General features: G+C 45.6%; 1 protein-coding gene across 1 annotated transcript in view; it reads right to left on the reverse strand.

Moving 5' to 3' along the window:
* SDCBP (syndecan binding protein) overlaps window positions 1–19,324 on the reverse strand; it is a 251,955-nt gene that overhangs the window by 43,197 nt on the left and 189,434 nt on the right. Inside the window, exons 7-8 of the mRNA XM_085605567.1 lie at window positions 2,802–2,973; window positions 1,944–2,035 (exon numbers count right to left, since the gene is read on the reverse strand). Of these exons, the coding sequence (XP_085461693.1) occupies window positions 1,944–2,035; window positions 2,802–2,973 (264 nt within the window). The remainder of the gene's footprint in view (window positions 1–1,943; window positions 2,036–2,801; window positions 2,974–19,324) is intronic.

A 19,324-nucleotide genomic window follows, 5' to 3' on the forward strand; every position in this document is an offset into this window, starting at 1 on the left:
TCATGGAGAGGGAGGAGTCTAGTACGATGCGGAGGTTCCGGGCGTGGGCCATGGGGGTGAGTGGGCTGCCGAGGAGGGTGGGCCACCAGGTGTTGTCCCAAGCGGTGGGGGAGGGTCAGAGGACCTCTGTCTCTCCGAGTAGAGCTTCAGGCAGCTGCTGCTCATCCAGGATGCAACGTCCTTCATTCCTTCCTGGAAGAAGAGTCTGGCGGTGAAAGGATCCTTGGTGAGGAAGAGGATGACCTGGGTGTCGTCGGCATAGGAGTCTAGGTTGAGTCCGTGCTGTCGGATGATGGCAGCGAGGGGGGCCATGTAGATGTTGACGAGCGTAGGGCTGATTGACAATTCTTGAGGTAATCCGCAGTGGATTCGGAGAGGAAGGGTGGCAGTCTGATTCTTTGGGTCCTGCCGGTGAGGAAGGAGCGGTGCCATTCGAGGGCGGTTCCCTGTATGCCAGCGTTGTGGAGTCTGGCAGCGAGTGTGTGGTGGGAGACGGTGTTGAAGGCTGCGGAGAGGACGAGTAGGTTCAGGGCCGCGGTGAGGCCTTGTCTTGGCCGAGGAGGGTGCGGATGTTATTTGTGGCGGTGAGTAGGGAAGTCTCGGCGCTGTGGTTGCTGCGGAATTCGGATTGGGAGGGGTCGAAGATGGAGTTCTCTTCAATGAATTTCGTTAGTTGGGCATGGACAGTCTTCTCGGTGACTTTGGCTGCGAAGGAGAGGAGGGAGATGGGTCGGTAGTTTTTGGAGGTCCAAAGGGTCTGCAGAGGGCTTCTTGAGCAGGATCTTGACTTCTGTGTGCGTTTCCAGTCATCGGGGAAGGTGCCGGTTTCGAAGGTGGTGTTTAATGGTGCGTCGTAGTTCTGATGCGATGGCGGCTCTGAGGCAGATGTGCGGGGGAAGGGGGGGGGGGGGGAAGGGGTCCATGGGTGCTCCTGAGAGGATGACTTCCAAGGTTGATTCGGTGTCTTTGGAGGTGGCTGGGTCCAGGCAGAGATGGTGGGTTGGATGGCGTTGTTGGAGGGGGGAGTGGTTTCGGCATCCAGTGTCCGTTGAAGTTGTTGTAGAGGGACTTGATTTTCAGGTGGAAATAGGAGCTGAGCTTGTTGCAGAGGTCCTGGGAAGGTGTGAGGTCTGTGGCCTCGTTGGGCGATTTGGTGAATTCTTAGATGATGCTTAAGAGTTCCTTCGAGTTGCTGGCATTGGCTGTGATCTTGTTCTGGATGAAGGTTTGTTTGGTTGATCTGATGAGATGGTGGTATTCTGTCATGGCGTTCATGTATGTGGTGCGGTCTAAGCTAAGCTTCGTTAGAGAATAAGGAAATGTCATAGTTATACTTTTTTGTTATTTTTGTGTTGTCTCAATGCTTGTGTGTGTCAGGAAATATCTTGGCAGGTCACACAAGCCAAGTCCGAAAAGCAAAGTAGAGACATTATTCTAAAGGGGACTTAGATACAAGAATTCTTTAGAGTTACTAGTCATGTACAGTTACAGATCTGCATGTCAGAGGACACAGTGTTCCAGTTTCCAGGAGTGTTAGTCCACTCTCTTGAGAGCAAAAGGAACATACCCTATGAACCCAGGATGGTAAAAGAAACCCCAAGTCTGGAAAAAGGTGCTTCTGATGAGTCAGCTGGTATACTTACTAGCATTGTTTGGTGTTTAGTACTAATGGGGGTGGGGGAATGAGACTCAAGGTTCCACTGTGGTGCCACATAGTAGCCCCATATGGAGGTTTAGTTACATGACTGGAATCCGCAAAAACATAAGCTGCATGTTTTGCTAAAATTGTTTATCTTCAATATACTGTTCCAGAATGTATTGAAACTTGCAGTCAGTTTTCAACCATTGTGTTATTAGAACAAGCTACAGCTTAATAGAAGGCAAACATTGTCTCAGCCCTACAAACTGTTTCCAAATGCATTTCACTTCACACCCTCACATACCTCTTTATCATATGTTCATAAACGAAGGAAGGCATTATTGTAATGGTCACCACATTCCCAGCTGTTGCCAAAATGTCTGCTGTTTGAGAGTCCTGATAAAACAAAAGAAACATGGTGGGACGTAAAATCTGCCTACTATTTGGAAAAGTGCACATTTACAGGTTTCATACTTAAATTTCTACATGAGAAGGTACATTTATGATATTCAAAAATATCTAATTATTTGTGAAAGTTGTCATCACCAGGAAAAACATGTCACTAGCCTTTAACTTTATGGCAGATCAGACGAAGAGTGACTAACAATTATTATGCAATTAACGGAGACACATCTCAATCTTCAGAATATTCAACAGTTTTTCTGGCAGAACAGTAGACTAAAGAGAAAACAAACAGGCTGCCCTAAAGTGACTTACATATATATTGCGGCTATTAAAAGTACTTCTATTCTAAAGCTGAGTTAACTCAAACAAAAGGAATATCAAATGTAAAGTCATTGCAGACAAAGTAACATAGGCCATGGACAACAATCCAAATTGGGGAAAGCGTTAGCCATGAGATAGAGGAGATCAGCCATCAGCCTTATACAAAGGCCATGGATTCATGATAGGCAGTAGACTGGGGGAGTTGAAATGGTCACTTGACAACAGGAAGATTTGAACTGGAAAAGTGAAAGAATGATGCAAAGGCATCACTAATGAAATGTGTAGAGAATGTTTTTGAAAGTATTGAGTAAACATAATTGTCCTCACCCACACTGGGATTGGGTATTCATAATGTAAAATGATGGCAGCATTAATATTGCTCATGTCAGCATCTACGATCATCAATACCACAAAAGTACAAAAAAAACAGAAGTACCTTTAACCCAATTATATTCTGTCCATTAACTTCACAGATGTTGTGCTCAGTTAGAAGACCGTTTCTAGCAGCAGAGCTGTCTTTGACTATTGAGGTTATCTTTCCATTTTTGAAAATAAATCCAACGTGCCCTGTGCTGTCTTTGTGCATGGTGATGGTTCGCTCAAAAGGCCTGTGAAAAAAACAAAGTAGAAATAATGAAAGTCTGAAATAACCATCTACTGTTGTACGTACAATATAGTTTCATAAATGTTTATTATAAAATCTTACATTAACAAAAACATCAAGCTATAAATGTGCAGTCGCAAACAACGTGACCGCTTTATTCAAGTTATAATTGTAGAAAAACTAATGCTCTGAATAATTACTTAAGTCAATTGTCTGATTTCCATGACAAAAGCAGGCTCAAAAAGCAAGGAAGCTTTCAACTGCTGTATTTATCACTAAGCATCCATTTAACTATACTTCCTAATAAAGGGCAGCATTTATTATGATCAGCATGGTGATCTACAAACAATGAATGAAAAACTGGTCTTCTGGGCCCAAAATAAATTTAGGGCTATTGCTCCAAGATCTTTGATGTTTCTGGTTATTGGTTGCAGAAAAACCAAACATGCATACAATATGTGTGTGTGACCTCATTTTGAAACAATCTTCACAATATAAAATTGATTAGGTGTGCCTATTCTCATTGAGTCCTACTACTCTTGCAGTTTCTGCTGTTTATGTTGTTAAGAGCTTGTATTCAACTAACTGATACACGGGTCTTGCTTTACCAGCTTAATTTTTCTAGTAATGCATCAGTGCACAGCAGAATTGAAACGTTGGTGTTATTCATAGCTGTAGGTTTCCACAGTGAGATCATGAAACACAAATTCTATTTGGAGCCCAATGTCAGGAGATTGACATAGGGAGTGTCCTACTTTTGAATCCAATCTAAGCAAGTGGTGGCAAACCTTAGAAAGAACAGGTCTTTTCCCCAGTTCTATTGGCCAACAGTGCTGGTCTCAGAGCAGATACTGCCTCTAGAGTCGCACAATGAGATTTGTAAGATCATTTGAACAACTGCTGAAGATCCTTTGACCTGAGGTAGTTATAGGATTATTGCACCTTACTTCCTTCACCTAAGTGACCTTGCTGTACTGGCCTACAACAGAGGAGAAACCATAATTCCTGGAAACAACCACAATACTGAGCAATTAACAATATAGATAAATCATATCAAGGACATATGTTTGGCCTTTGTATATTGACTCCCTTAAGAACTAGGTGAAAACAAAATCAGAAGCTATTTAAATGCCAACACAGTAGGCAAAATAGGCTTTTATTTGTTTATAGTAGCAAAAAGGTGTGTTGCATAGGTCTCCGCTTTAAGAGTCCACCATACCGATCATTATCTTAATGGAATGTTTATCAAGTATAATAGAGTTGGAAATAATGGTGAAGTTATATGCGATGTGTGATTGCTCATATAGTTAAGGGAATACACATGCCTATCATTAACTCCCAGCGGTCAGGCTACTAGAAGTGGTCAGCTGATCTGAGAGAGGTATTTAATACTGAGGATGTTGAGAAGGATGGAAATACCCCATTAAGCCTGGGGGCAGTTGAAGGAGGGCTAGACTCTCAGTCAAATAGTTGACTCAATTGTTCAATTCTCAACAGTTATCTAATTAGCTGATAGCCCTACAGCATTTGAGACTGGGGGAGAGCACTGAAAAGATTTGAGCCCTTTACTGACAGGAGGATGCCCCACAGTTTTATTCTTTTGCACTATTGTTGGAAGGTACAGAGCTCTGGGCGACTAGAGATGTAGCATGTAGCCAGTCTCTGCAGGACTCCTGAATCCTTCTACCCAACTGTTTAGTGTATAGTACTTCAAAGTGGATCCTTTGCTGCTAATGGCAGTCAGCTGTATCCTTTTGTAGTGACTTTGTTGAGGGAGTATTTCAATCTTTTCAGCCTAGGCAGAGTTTATAGGGGGCCTTATAAAAAAAAAACACCTAACTGCTGAAAACAAATAATAGTCTTGGTTACACAAGTATCTTTGGCCGTGGTAAATAAAACACTAGACATAAGCACTACATGGATGTTTAATGTTATTGAACAAAATGATGGCTATCTCCAATTCAGCCAATCTACACATGACCACCCTGGACAATCTATCAAAGTCTGTTAGTTTGAAATATGCTAAGCAACATGCACTCATGAACCTGAATACAATGGGACTAACTGAAACACCCATGTCTGAACAAGCAAGCATACTAGAGCGCTTTTATGCTCTTGCCGTGCCAAGAGGCCGTAAAGTTTGGGCTAAGCTGTCAAAACTAGAACATTACCTTGCCCATTCCTGGTTTCCCCTTTGATTGTGTTGCTTAGTGAAGCTATTCAACTACTGGATTAACTGGAAAACAAAATATGTTCAGGATTGTTCCGATATGATAGACAAGTTTCTGGAAAATCTTGTAACTGACAGACCCAAGGTTGAGAGACAGCCTGCTCGCAAAATTGTGCAATGGTTTTCATGATGCTTTTAACTTGGTTCATTATTTCGTCTCCACTCCCGAATCAAGGTCGGTGGTGATCCTGGAGCCTCAAGCTCTGTGCTCTATTTCTACAGGGATGATTTCCACCACCTAACTTTTGAGGGATCTTTCAGAGTGCTTAACGCTCCCACAAATAAAAAAATTAAATAAAAAAAAAAAATTATTATCCCCTTGTTGGGGAGGCTTTTCATTTAGATTTCATCACATTGCTTGTAATTGTACCTATTTTTATTTATCTTCCTGGGTTCCATAGCTGCTACAGGTGAACGGATAGTTTAAACAAGCTCATTTCTACCAATCTACATACTGCAGGACTGTTGAGCCCTGTTCTACACTACAACGTAAAGTCGGATCACTAAATGATCATATTTAATCTCTAAAACCTGCTAGTATTTTTATTTTCTTTGCAAAATAATAAAATGCAATCAAAATGTCTATTTTCTTCTCATTGAACAAGGTCATATTGGCAAAGGAGAGCTTGAGAGTGGCACCAAGATAATCACCACCCGGCTATAGGTTTACAAGGAACATCCATGTGCTTGCTCTCCTTATCTGAAGGCACTTGTATCAAGTGTAGCAGACCTGAAGGAATGTGTTCAAGATGTATGGACTACTTCAGATGCAGGCTCCACATGGCTGCCAATATATGATGTTTGTGAGGAGTAGGTTTATAATTGTTCATTTCTTGAAGAGACAGTTTGTTTTCCCAAAGTTTAGCACCATCCTGGGCAGAGGCAAATACGGATTTTTGAGCTCTGTTATAGCGAAAGTCTGCCTCTTTCCTGAAACTGCACCAACATACAATGAAGGTATGCTCTCCTCGGTAGGACTGTATTAGATTCAGAAGTATTCTTGTGGGTAGAGTAAGGGTCTAATGGGGCAGAAACAAGGGCTGCATCATGGAGGGCTGAGAATTGATCCATTTAGTAGTTGTTCCACAAATCATCATAATCCTCCCGGCTCCTCGGCTGATCTAGGTCTTGATCCGCATCATACTGACAATCTTGATCTGAATCAATAGGAACAAAAACGAGGTCATTAAGCTGGGTTACTGTTTTAAGTAATAAAGGAGTTCTAGTGCCTTTCCTACCTTTAAGAATCAAAAATGGCAGAACCTCTTGTGAAACTGCTTTTTCAAGTGTACGCTTTTTTAGAAACCAGAGATTCTCTGCTTTAATAGAGAGGAAACTGGGGCCACTGTAAAGTGCCCAGCATTGGGTCTTTGTGAATGATAACTTTGCAGATTTCCAGTAAAGCCCGGATTCAGACTCTGCATCGGGTGGTCCATCCTGAGACTCCTGTTGAGACCTGTACTCTTGTGAAGATATTGTTACAGGTTGAGGATAATCAGGGGTGTGGAAGATTCTAAATTATCTACTTGTCCAAGGAACAGAATGTTTTTGAAATCTACTTTCCCTATATAAAAACCCACTTGCCACACTTCATTCACTGCAAATTATGGGGCTTTATTCACTAAATGCAACTGTAAGTAAACCTTGACTGCACTATATTCAAAGTTCTATGTCTAGGTTACCAACTGAGAATCAACAAGACCACTCAGTCTGACCATCTCCATTAAAGCATGTTGTGCTATTTTTGGGCATATCACTGCATCCCACTGTCCCTTAGTTCTGTTACTGTTCATAATTGTGATCAATGACTTTTTCATGTTTATAGCCTGATGAACTCTGCAAGGTTTTGCTAGTCAAAATGTGGTGAACCGGACTCTCAAAGCCAATTGCACATGTAAGAGGCATGACATGTCAGCGACCAAGACGAAAGCCTGGCTGTGAAGCTCCGGCACCTAAGGCCCATCTATCCCTAGAATTCACCATCCATGGCCATTGCGGTAATGGGACCCCACCATGTATTGGAGGCAGCATAGAATGAAGTCCTTGTGGAGTGCAAGGCTGCATATCACACGGCGATACGCCACAGGTGTGCAGTGGCTCAGCCTACACCTTAGAGACCCTGAGGATAGGGGTCTCGGATGAGACTGAGGTCTGCGGAGGCTACAGAGTCTCACCGCACTGGTCACTACAACACCCCTCCCCCCGACACTGGCGAAGCAGACGGGGGGACGTTGGCCTGACAGAACTCTTGATGGCCACGAGGTCCTGAGGCAGGGCCTTCCCATTCGGCAGCGTGCGCTGACAACTCAGAGCAAGACACGGAAGAGGATCTCACATCCTATCTGCCATAGTGCCCAGTGCCCGCTTACCCTCCCAACTCTGCACCTACCAGATCCCGGTAAGCCACTTTGGGGAACACCCGGTCTGGCTTGGCGGGTCAGACGGCCATGGCAACTCATCAGCAACTGTAATCCCTGGGATTGGCAGGCCGTGCTGCTCGAGACCTGTCAAGGGTCTGCCATACGCCTCTGCAGCCATTGCCTGTGGGGCCATTCTGTTGCCAAACATCTGCTTACTGGCAGTTATCACGTGTCATTTGGGTGGGGGGTGTCCCCTTTAGAGACCATCACATCGGCATCTCCCCAGAAACAACCTTTGCATTATGGGAATAGCAGAAACCACAGACTTGCTTGTGGAGCGTCTTCTGGATGACCTATTTGGCTGCCAAAACTTCACTTCCACCTGTGTGGTGGCAAGATCTAACTGTTCCCTCCATGACCAATTATTGCGTGTCTACTTAATATCACAGACAGGTATACATTGCTTTGGCTGGCGCATGATCATGGTCCGGTGCAATACTAGGCATCTACAATATCCTTCCCAGACTTCACAATGTGAGTGCAGAAGGCGAGGCGCAAGTTCGAATGTTGAAACTCTTCTGCGGAAACAGGGCCTGCGATATAGCATGCTTTACCCAGCACGCCTTCGAGATGAGCACAATGGGAAGGCCCGTTTCTTTGATAACCAGGCGGATGCCCTATCTTTCTGCACACATTATGATAGAGAGGTCACCTCCTCATCATAATCCACCGGATACCCCCCACTCCCCCCCAGGCCCCCCCCCTCTGAATCTTTATCCCTCAGCCAGGGTAGACCTTTTCCCGCCCACCTGAAATGCACCACTGAGCAGTGCACTATGACCATAATACCCATGACTTTACCTGGACATCCCCCAGACTGTTTAGTTCTCCCATGTGGATACCTACTGCCGGTAAAGCCACTGATCTTAATACAATGCATCCCATTCCAATGCTCTCTTAGGACTCACTGTACCAACGGGGCCTGTTGCCAAAGTGTTGCTTACCTCTTGAGATGTATACGACTTGCATAATGTTGGGTATATGTTTTTCGTCTTATAGGTATTGGGGTTCACTGGGCAGAGTGGCGCCTAGTGTGTGTGGGTGGGGGGAAGGGGGCGTGGGGGAGGATAATGGGTGTTTGCTTTTCATTGTTGACATAGTTATCCAGAAAAGCTCCGCTATCATCATTGCACACAAGTACCCAAACATACATTTTGCTACATGACAGTGGCATGAAAAGGTTAGGATCACATAGCTGAACTCGGTCGGCATTACATTAACATCGCCTTCTTGCAAGAGACGCACGCTTCCCCCCCCCCCCCCCCCCCCCCCCCCGGGGCAATCGCACAATTTCCTCCACTTGGGGCCCACAGACAGTGTGCTTAGTTACCAAGCAGGTTAGCCTGTCGGACACCTTTAAAGATTACATAAGCGGGGTTAGCATATCCAAATATGCCAGAAAGCTGCGTGACATCCGTATCAGTTTGGCTTGTGTTGAGACTGAATTGACAGATAGTGATTGCGCTGACGCTCAACCTTAGTGCAGGCCCCAGCTGCACTGTCACATGCACTATTAGAGGAATATCAAGAGTTGACTGAGTGTGAACAGGCAAATCTGGAGAAGTATGGCCGTGGCGAGATTGCTACAGCCAACCAGAGGAAATGGTTATAATACCCCGCCTCACAATTGTATTGCTGATAATTGTAACATTTAAGATGAGCTCCTTTGCTTTTATACCCATCTGTACACATCACACGCAAACTGCAAGGACAAAGCCCGGGAGGAATATTCACTGGAAATTGCTATGATCTGGATGCCAGATATTCAGAGGCAATTTCTTAGCGAACCTGTATTCGTTGAGCTCGTACAGGGGATCGACGCCCTAGATGGGTTAAAGGCCCTTGGCCTGGACGGCCTTACAGGAGTCTTTTACACAACCTGTAGGCATCTTCTTGCACCACATCTGTTGGAAATGTATGATGAAGCCCTTGGATCCAGGGCCCTTCCTCTATCACTGCGAGAGGCAGTGATCACATTATTAAAGCCGGGTAAGGATCTACACAATTGTACTTAATATCACCTCTTAAAATATTGGCCAAAATTCTGCTAATGGACCAAAATCTCATTCATGCAGTTTGGTTTTCTGCCCCATCGTCCCACCTCACTCAATATGCGTACTGTGTTTGCAGATTTGAATAGAATATCACCAAGTGAGCCTGCTGCTGTGGCCCTAATGGATGCCGAAAAATAATTTGACTTTAGTTAGGCTCGCCCTTTCTATACACAACACTGCTCAAGCTAGGCCTGCCACGTGGGTTTATGCCACTCATCCGACTTACACTCTCAACCTGTAACCCACCTGCAAGCCAATGGCTCCCTCGTGGAACCTTTCGCCGTACATAGGGGAACCAGGCAGGGGTGAACTTTTCACCCTTAACATGGTCCTGTCTCCATACAAGGGGTTTCTGGCACAATGTGTTCACCCAGCTGTCGATGACCGGGTTGGAGCAAGCACCGGACCCACTCCTGGCATTGCTGGGATAAGGCTATACCTAAAGGAGTCAGAAGGTTCAAGACTAGTGCTACTGTTAGCTAAACGGGAAGTTGCCATGAATTGGGTTGGCAGGCACTGTCCAACATTAGCTGCATGGTTAAAAAGTCTGACACACTGTGATGCTACCAGCGAAATCTAGGCTATGTTACAACCTCCAGCGGCGCAACCTAAAGATATCTGGCAGCTGCTTCGGGACGATCTGCTGTCTCTGGAGACCAATGAACTGGACTGATTTACAGCCTCCTGTACCTATACAAGTGCTAAGCCATTCATGCTGACCTCCCAATGAATGAATCATTCCACTGGTTATGTTGTTCAATGGTCCCACAGATCACTCCCTTTTCATTTTATGTACAATGTGTATGTTACATTACTGTACTTACTGGATTGTCCAATTGCTTCCGCAACTATCTGCCTTGCTGATGTAAGTTTACCCATACCATGGGATGTTCACGGTATGGTATGTTGTGACTAAGCAAAATGAAAAAAAAAAAAAAGTTTGAAAGGAAAAAACCCCACACCTGTAAGCATGATTTACATGCACAAAAACATTTTTTTCACTGATGAGTGTTTATATGCATGAAGATTTTCGGGTGTGCAAATCTTCTTAAAGAAGCTGGAGACTGGTGGTAGTTCCAGGGCTGGAATGCCCTGCGAGTTAGTGAACTTACATGTTTAAACACTCGCCAGCTCCTCTACAACCCAATCCCATCTTGGAATAGGTGGACATTTACTCTTGACAAAGGCACCATTTTCCATGGTCGGAAGAGGCCAACTCCTCAAACAAATATGGCGGGGATGTACGGAAAGGAGTGTCTCCACAGGGGTATAGATTTTTTTTTAACAAGAGAAAAAAATTGATTAAACGTTTTAACAAGTGTATTTGTACTTGCTCAGCAGCTTTTAACATGTGCAAATATACACATATAATTGCTCCTGTGATAACTGAAATCAAACATTTGCTAGGAGTGTGGATTCTAGGGTCATTTCTGTAAACTGAATTCCTGCAAGTCTTAAATATGGGCCAACGCAAGATCAGTGTACTTCTGTGACTTGAAATAGCGACCCCTAATTAAAAAGGTTATGTTGCCCATAAAGCTGAAATTAATAAACTTAATAGTTTTGAACAGAGTTGCCAATGTATCATTTTATCTGGCATGCACCACATATATTTTAATAAATGATGTCAGAGAAATGGTATTTAAACATGCCCTTAAAACTGCTTGACAGTTTAGCAAAACTACAAGTAACGTATTTTTAAAAAAAATCAAATATTTAGGTGCATTTCATGATTAAGCTTATCTCAAATCTTGCTTCTATTCTGTATGCAATCATTGGACAATTTGGAAGCATTTTTAATACTAACAAATTGTGAACTTTTCATGTGAAGACCACTGCCACTTGAGCAAGCTAAACTTACAGCACAATGCATTTCTTTGGAGAGTTCGCACTAATAGCAAAGGCATTGCATTTAGGAACCACATACAATTGTGAACACAACTCATGTGGCTGTGTACCATGCCTTAGCAACGGACAATTCCTTCCCATAACCACACTGCAAATTGGCTAAGGATTTGTACTGCAAGAGGTAGTCCAGTGGAAAAGGTACACAGGAATATTTGTCCTTGATTCCAAGGAATACATGTCCTAGGTGTCCGGAGTTAGAAATTCCATCCTCCTTCCATCTTTCTTTTGGATTGGGGTGTCTGTTCAAGCCCAAACCAGTGGCCTGAAGTCTCATCGACTCAAGAACAACCAACGGGCTTAGCGTGTTCCCCCCTTTAAGATTGAACTGTCAACCAAGCTATTTATTCATGCATTTCTTTAAAGCAGACTTCAACCGAGGATTTCAGATGGGTACGTCTTACCACAGATTCTTCACCTTGTATATAACCCCTTACCCTAGACTAGAGATTTCTTTGAAGCAGTGCTCCTGCAAGCCAGCAAGTGGCCTTTGGCGGCTTTGTGTGCCTCTGTCCTACCCAAGAAGTATGGCAGGAAGCCACATACAAACTTCAACCCTGTGCGCTTATGTAAGTTCCTTTATTTCTGTGCCTTCTGACATCCCTGGAGCTCATACCTTTTCCTAGTCAGTAGATACATTTTTTCTTTTTCAAATAATGTTCAAATGTGCGAGTGAGGTAAGTTCCTAAATTCACATGCCTTGTAGAACTGCTGCAAACAGAGGTCTGTGACAGATCCCCAAAAGGTGTGCCTGTGGTGTCTAGCGTCACGGGCAAAGTCACAAAGGAAATGTGTCTTTATGAATCCAAAGGTGACCCGAGACCGCAAAGCCAAGCTGTACAATGCCAAACATCACTGAAAATCACAAAAAGGCAGCTCAGAGTGAAGGAGTCAGACCAGTCTCCGTTATGGAGGCTGGTCGCGCAAAAGGTCACAGCCACACTATATCTTCGGGCAAGTCTAAATCAAAGAAAAAACACAAGTCATCCAAGAGGGCCTTTGGTACAACAAATTGAAGTGTTTAAGGTTACCATACTTTGCATCTTCATCACCATACTGGCTCTCTTGTGTACCTTTGGGCCCTACGGCTACGCAGAGGCCTCCAGCCAGATTACTGACACAGGTCCACCCTCAGCGCTGGTTATCCCATATGAACCCACAGAAGGCACCACTTTGTGGAGCAGATTCCACTCTTGGTGCCATGATCCACGCTGGTTTCCTGCGGCGACCACTGGCACAAACTCAACATCTGAGGAAGTCGTACAGTCAACAGTTCTGACCAACTCTGCACCAAATCGGTCAAGACATTCACAAAACTGCTTTCGAGCTCAATTCCTTCATGTCCAGCAGCTACTCTTTTTTACTATGACAAGACCAAGCCTTTGCCTAGAGGCAGCCCTCCAGTACTTCAAAACTCTTATGGTTGAATTCTGATCAAAGCCAACCTGTATTTGACGACAGCACTGATTTTCCCCACAACAGCATGAGGCCACCTTCTATATAGACCTACAGGAAGCAAGTGATCAAGAAACAAACCTTGACACAGGCCTGGTGTACCCCACTTGTCCTTCGCCATGGCTATTAGAAAGCATCTGAAGTCCTGGATTTGCACTACTTTCTACTGAAATGAATACTTATGTGCTCACAGAGGTTCTTGGTAGTAATATTCTGGATCCCTGCACATTATGAAATGTTTCCTCACAATAACGTAATTAAATTCTGTGATTTAGGTAAAGTTTTAGGTTTGCAAGATATTCGAGGTCTGAAAACATATTTAGTTGCATGTACGTTGCGGCACCCGGGACTCCCCTGGGTATCTTAATCTCAGAAATGTCTGGGCTTGGTAAGTTGCACTGGATGGTAGGCAAGCCCAAGCAAATACCGCAGCTCCACACAGAAACTGAAAAGTCACAATTTGCAAGGTAAAATCTTGAAGTTTTTGTTGTGTTTTGAGATTTTCCTGTCACTGGTGATAAGCACAGCCATACAAGTGGTGTATCGTTTTTATAGGGAGAAGTGTGGGACTACAAAATGGAACATAGGTTTATCAATAGAATTTGTCCATTTTTGGTGTAGAAATGTAAGCTACACCGCAAAAACCCAATAAACTAAAGAGCATGGCATTATGGGAACCAAAAATTCAGATTTGTGCAAATAACTATCATTCCTGAACTCATTACCTTGGGCAGATTTTTAAAAAGCATACGTTTCCTTCATACCCATATTTCACAAATTGGATTTTACCACATGAATTGATGCATGGTTGGTACACAATCAAAAATCATACGCCAAGCTCAGTTGTTGGCTCTGGGTAACACTTGTTCTTGGACAACAAGAAGACACTATGTATATCACTCCCACCAGAAGGGTCTGAAGGATGGAACGATCCATTACTTTTGTAAATCAGGGGAAGGAAATGTACAAATTAAAACGTGGTTACCTATTTTCCCTACATATTTTCATTTTTTATTTAAAGGATTCGTTTCTTAGGAGAAAACCTGAGAACTACGCAAATGTCCCCACGCTGAACTCTGAATTGTAACTACTTTTTCAAATTGTACACCTTTCTATGGTCACCCATGGGTTTCACCCCTATTTCCATCACAAACTTTAAGTACGAAGAAACCACACAAAAAATAGGAAAAGTCAACTTCCACTAAGAAAAATGCAAAAACTGTGAGTATTATTGTTATTTAGTTTACAGCACTTTCTGAAAGCTGGGAAGTGGGTGATCTTGGGACAGAAAACTCTTCGGCATACACTTCCTTGCAGAGGAGGTTCAACCGAAGCACACCTCAGGAAGATGAGATCTAAATTAAGGTACCAATGAGGCATGATGAAAGAAGAAGGTGAAAACATGCACAACCCCCTGAAAAAAGGAATATGCTACTTACCAGTATGCATCTGTTCTTGGCATGTAGAGCTGCAGATCTATACACTGTGCATAGATCGCCATCTGGTGTTGGGCCCGGATGTTTGCAGTTTGTTTTTCTTCTTGGACAATCTTTGGAAGTCACGAGTTCGGTGACTCCTCCTTCGGTCCGTACTGCGCATGGGCTTCGGCTCCATCCTCAGATTGTTTTTCGCCAGCAGGGAAAAGATGGAGCGTAGTGATAATAGTAAAGAAACCCATGTGTGTTGTATCTAAATAAGATAGACTGGAACGGATACAGGTAGCCGGGGAGGCAGTGGGCGTGTATAGATCTGCAGCTCTACATGCCAAGAACAGATGCATACTGGTAAGTAGCATATTCCGTTCGAGGCATATGAGCTGCAGATTATACACTGTGCATATATAGCAGTACCCAACCATAGCGGCGACCACCGGTATCCGTTGCAGTAGTTTGAAACCGTGTCTTTAGTACAGCCTAGCCCACACTAGCTTGTTGTTTGGAGTGCACGTCTACACAGTAATGTTTTGTGAAGGTGTGCGGTGTTGACCATGTGGCTGCTTTGCAGATGTCATCTAAGGGTATGTTCCCTAGAAAAGCCATAGAAGCCCCTATCTTTCTTGTAGAGTGGGCTTTAGGTGGAACAGATAATGTTCTTTTTGCTTTGTGATTGCATACAAATTTGCTCTTTACAATCCACCTAGCTATCCCTGATTTTGAGATGGGGTTGCCTTTATGCGGTGGAGAGAAGGAGACAAACAACTGTTTAGTCTTTCTGAAAGGTTGCGTTCTTTGAATGTAGTACAGTAAAGCCCTTTTAACATCAGGTGTATGTAGAGCCCCTTCCGCAACAGATAACAAGTTACTTACCTTCAGTAACGCTTTTTCTGGTGGATACAGTATCTGCCTGTGGATTCCTCACCTTGTGAATATCCCCTGCGCCAGCATTCCACGGAACTTTTCTTTCCCAGCACTCCACGTCGACGTGGGAGACGTCACAATGCATCGGCTCCGCACGCGACTCCGTACGAAGTCATCGGAGCCATAAGAAGCCCACGACGGCGTGATGACGTCAGTTCCACCCATTTTTTCTGTGCCTTCGAGGCGAACAGGTGAACCAACGACAACTCCAAGTATACACAGTATATAGAATACCAATACATATACATAGCATACAAAACAAAAGAATGCTAATCAAACAAGCATTTCCTACAAATGTGCCAGAAAGAATACAAACATTTCAAACAAGACCTATTCCATGGTATACAAAGGTGGACAACGGGGAGGCGGGTGGGTCAGTGAGGAATCCACAGGCAGATACTGTATCCACCAGAAAAAGTTACCGAAGTGGAGAAGTGTGGCTCAATGGTTAGAGTGGCAGACCTCGATGCAGAGCACTGGACCGGGACCAGGGTTCGCTCCCGTCACGGCAGGGTCTCGGGCTATAAATTCCGCGGACCGGATATTCTCGCCTCAGTGCCTATTCTAATCATGGGTCCCACGCTGCAACTCTGGGCAATAGCTTGCATAATCTCCACAACGGCCCCAACAGCGCTGGGATGCCTGGCCTCACCATGGGGGTGCCCAGGAGTGGACACCTCACATGGAAAGCCAGGAAGGGTTCCACAGCGGTATGAGTAAAAGCGCCAGGATGCCCCCGTTGGGGGTGGCAGTGCGCTATACAAGTACAAACACATTTACATTTACAAGTAACTTGTTCTTCTAATGGATACATCTGCCAGTGGATTCCTCACCTTGTGAATAGATTCCCACAGCAGTCCCCACTCCCGGAGGGTGTCCACCTTCCTATACCAGAAAGTCTTGCAACACAGTGCGCGCAAAGTGGCCCTCCCTCCTCATCTCTGAGTCCAAGCAATAATGCTTTGCAAAGGTATGGAGGGAGGCCCAAGTCGCGGCTTTACAAATGTCTGCCACAGGAACACCCCGGGCCAAAGCAGATGTAGATGACTTAGCTCTAGTTGAATGAGCTCTAATGCCCTCAGGAGGGGTCTTACCAGCCAGGGCGTAGCAGATGTTGATGGCAAGGATAATCCATCTCGACAACGTGCGCTTGTGCACCGCTCTCCCCTTGGAATGTCCAACATAACCCACGAAGAGCTGATCGTCCAGACGAAAGTCTTTCGTTCTGTCCAAGTAAAAGCGGACAGCTCTCTTTGGGTCCAGGCGATGAAGCCTTTCCTCCTCTTTGGAAGGATGAGGAGGAGGAGGAGGATAGAAAACAGGGAGAGTAATGGACTGCCCCAAATGAAACGGAGTAACAACCTTTGGCAGAAAAGCAGCCCTGGTCCTGAGAACCATCCTTTCAGCATGCAAGGTTAAAAACGGGGGTTTAGAACTAAGAGCTTGAAGCTCACTCACCCTCCTTGCCGATGTTATGGCTACAAGAAAAACCACCTTAAAGGACAACAGCCTCAAAGGACAACTATGTAGAGGCTCAAACGGGGACCCCATCAGAAAGGTTAAAACAAGATTAAGGTCCCACTGAGGCATTACAAAGGGAGTGGGAGGAAACATGTTTGTAAGGCCCTTGATAAACCTCAGAACAACCGGAGATTTAAAAAGTGAAGGTTGATCTGGAAGGCATAGAAAAGCCGATGAGGCCGAAAGATAACCCTTGACCGTGGCCACAGCCCTGCTGAGCCAGGGAAAGAGCAAACTGGAGCACATCAGAAAGATGGGATTTTAAAGGGTCAATGGATCTCTCTCCACACCATTTAACAAACTTGGACCACCGGTAGGAGTAAATGGACTTGGTGGAGTGTCACCTGGCCGATAAAATAACATCCACCACATCAGGAGGGAGAGAGAAAGAACTCAGGTTGCCCCGTTCAATCTCCAGGCATGAAGGTGTAAGCTCTGAATGTGGGGGTGTAGAACCTGCCCCTCCGACTGCGAGAGGAGGTCTGCCCTCAGAGGGAGACGGAGCGGAGGGCACGAGGAGAGGTGGAGAAGATCTGTATACCACACCCTTCTTGCCCAATCCGGGGCGACCAAAATAACTTGGGCCCGGTCTTGGCGAATCTTCCTCAGAACCAGAGGAATCAAGGGTATGGGAGGAAACGCATAAAGGAGCTGAGAGTCCCAACTCAACTGAAACGCGTCCCCCAACGCCCCCTGCATCGGATACTGGAGACTGCAGAATGACGGGCAGTGCGCGTTCTCGCAAGTGGCAAACAGGTCCACCCGAGGCGTCCCCCACGTCTGAAAGACGTAACGAACCACCTCCGGATGGAGCCTCCACTTGTGGTCGGCGGAGAACTGCCGACTGAGACTGTCCGCACGCACAGCACCCCGGCCAGATGATTTGCCATCAGACAAATCCGATGGTCCTGAACCCAGGACCATAGACGTAAGGCCTCTCTGCATAGACAAAGAGACCCCACTCCTCCCTGCTTGTTGACATACCACATCGCGGTCGTGTCAGGACTTGAATCGACTGACCGCGAAGGGAAGGGAGGAAGGCCTTGAGCGCCAAACGAATCGCCCGCAATTCCAGAAGGTTGATGTGAAGCAACCTTTCCTCTGGAGACCAAAGTCCTTTGAGCTCCAGATCCCCCAGATGCGCACCCCACCCTAAAGTGGATGCATCCGTTACCACTGTGGCCACCGATGGAGGTAGATGGAAGGGCTTTCCTTGAGACAGATTGCCCTCCACGCTCCACCAAGACAGATCCGCCGCAGCTTCTCTGGATATCTTGATCGACTCCCCGAGATCCCCGTTGTGCGGATACCACTGCTTGCGGAGACACCACTGGAGCGCCCTCATGTGCCAGCGTGCGTGGTTGACCAACAGAATGCAGGAGGCAAACAGACCGAGCAGGCGAAGGACCTTCAGAACTGGAACAACTGCTCCACTGTGGAATAAAGGGACCATCTCCTGAATGTCGAGAATCCTTTGTGGAGGAGGGAATGCTCGACACACAGTAGTGTCCAGTACTGCCCCTATGAACAGGTTGCGTTGAGAGGGCACGAGGTGAGATTTGGGCACATTGATTGAAAAACCCAAGTCGAATAACAGCTGAGATGTCACCTGCAGATGACGCTGCACCATCTCTGGGGACTCCGCCTTCAGAAGCCAGTCGTCCAGGTAAGGGAAAACCGGGATCCCTGACCTCCTGAGATGCGCAGCCACCACTGCCATCACCTTTGTGAAGACTTGAGGTGCAGTACTAAGAACAAACGGGAGGACCGCAAATTGGTAGTGTTGCGACCCAACCGTAAAACGGAGATACTACCTGTGGGACTTCAGGATCGGGACATGGAAGTACGCGTCCTGCTAGTCGAGCGACACCATCCAGTCTCCTATCTGCAACGCTTGAAGAACCTGCGCAAGGGTCAACATCTTGAATTTCTCCTGTCTCAGGTAAAAATTCAAAATTCTGAGGTCCAGAATCAGACGCAATCTGCCGTCCTTTTTGGGAATCAGAAAATACCGGGAGTAGCATCCTGACCCCTTTTCTGCTCCGGAACCACCTCTATCGCACCCTTCTGAAGCAAGGCCAGAACTTCTTTCTGCAGGAGAAGCAGATGGTCTTCTGAGCAATAACCTTGGCAAGGAGGGTAAGGGGGAGGAAACTCCCGAAAGGGAAGGGCATACCCAGTCTCTACGAGGTTCAAAACCCAAAGGTCGGTTGTAACAGATTTCCAACCCCGTAGAAAGTAGGACACCCGACCACCCACAGGTCTTACATGATCCGGGATGGGGGGGGGATCTAGGGCTGCTTCCCTGAAGCCTCATTTGGAGCAGAGGAGGAGGAGGAAGAGGGGTTGCGTCCAGAACCTCTCCGACCTATAGAGGGGATTCTGCTGCTGTTGTTGCTGCTGCTGCTGGGGT

Source organism: Triturus cristatus, chromosome 5_1 (genome assembly GCF_964204655.1).
Source record: "Triturus cristatus chromosome 5_1, aTriCri1.1, whole genome shotgun sequence".
NCBI lineage: Eukaryota > Metazoa > Chordata > Amphibia > Caudata > Salamandridae > Triturus > Triturus cristatus.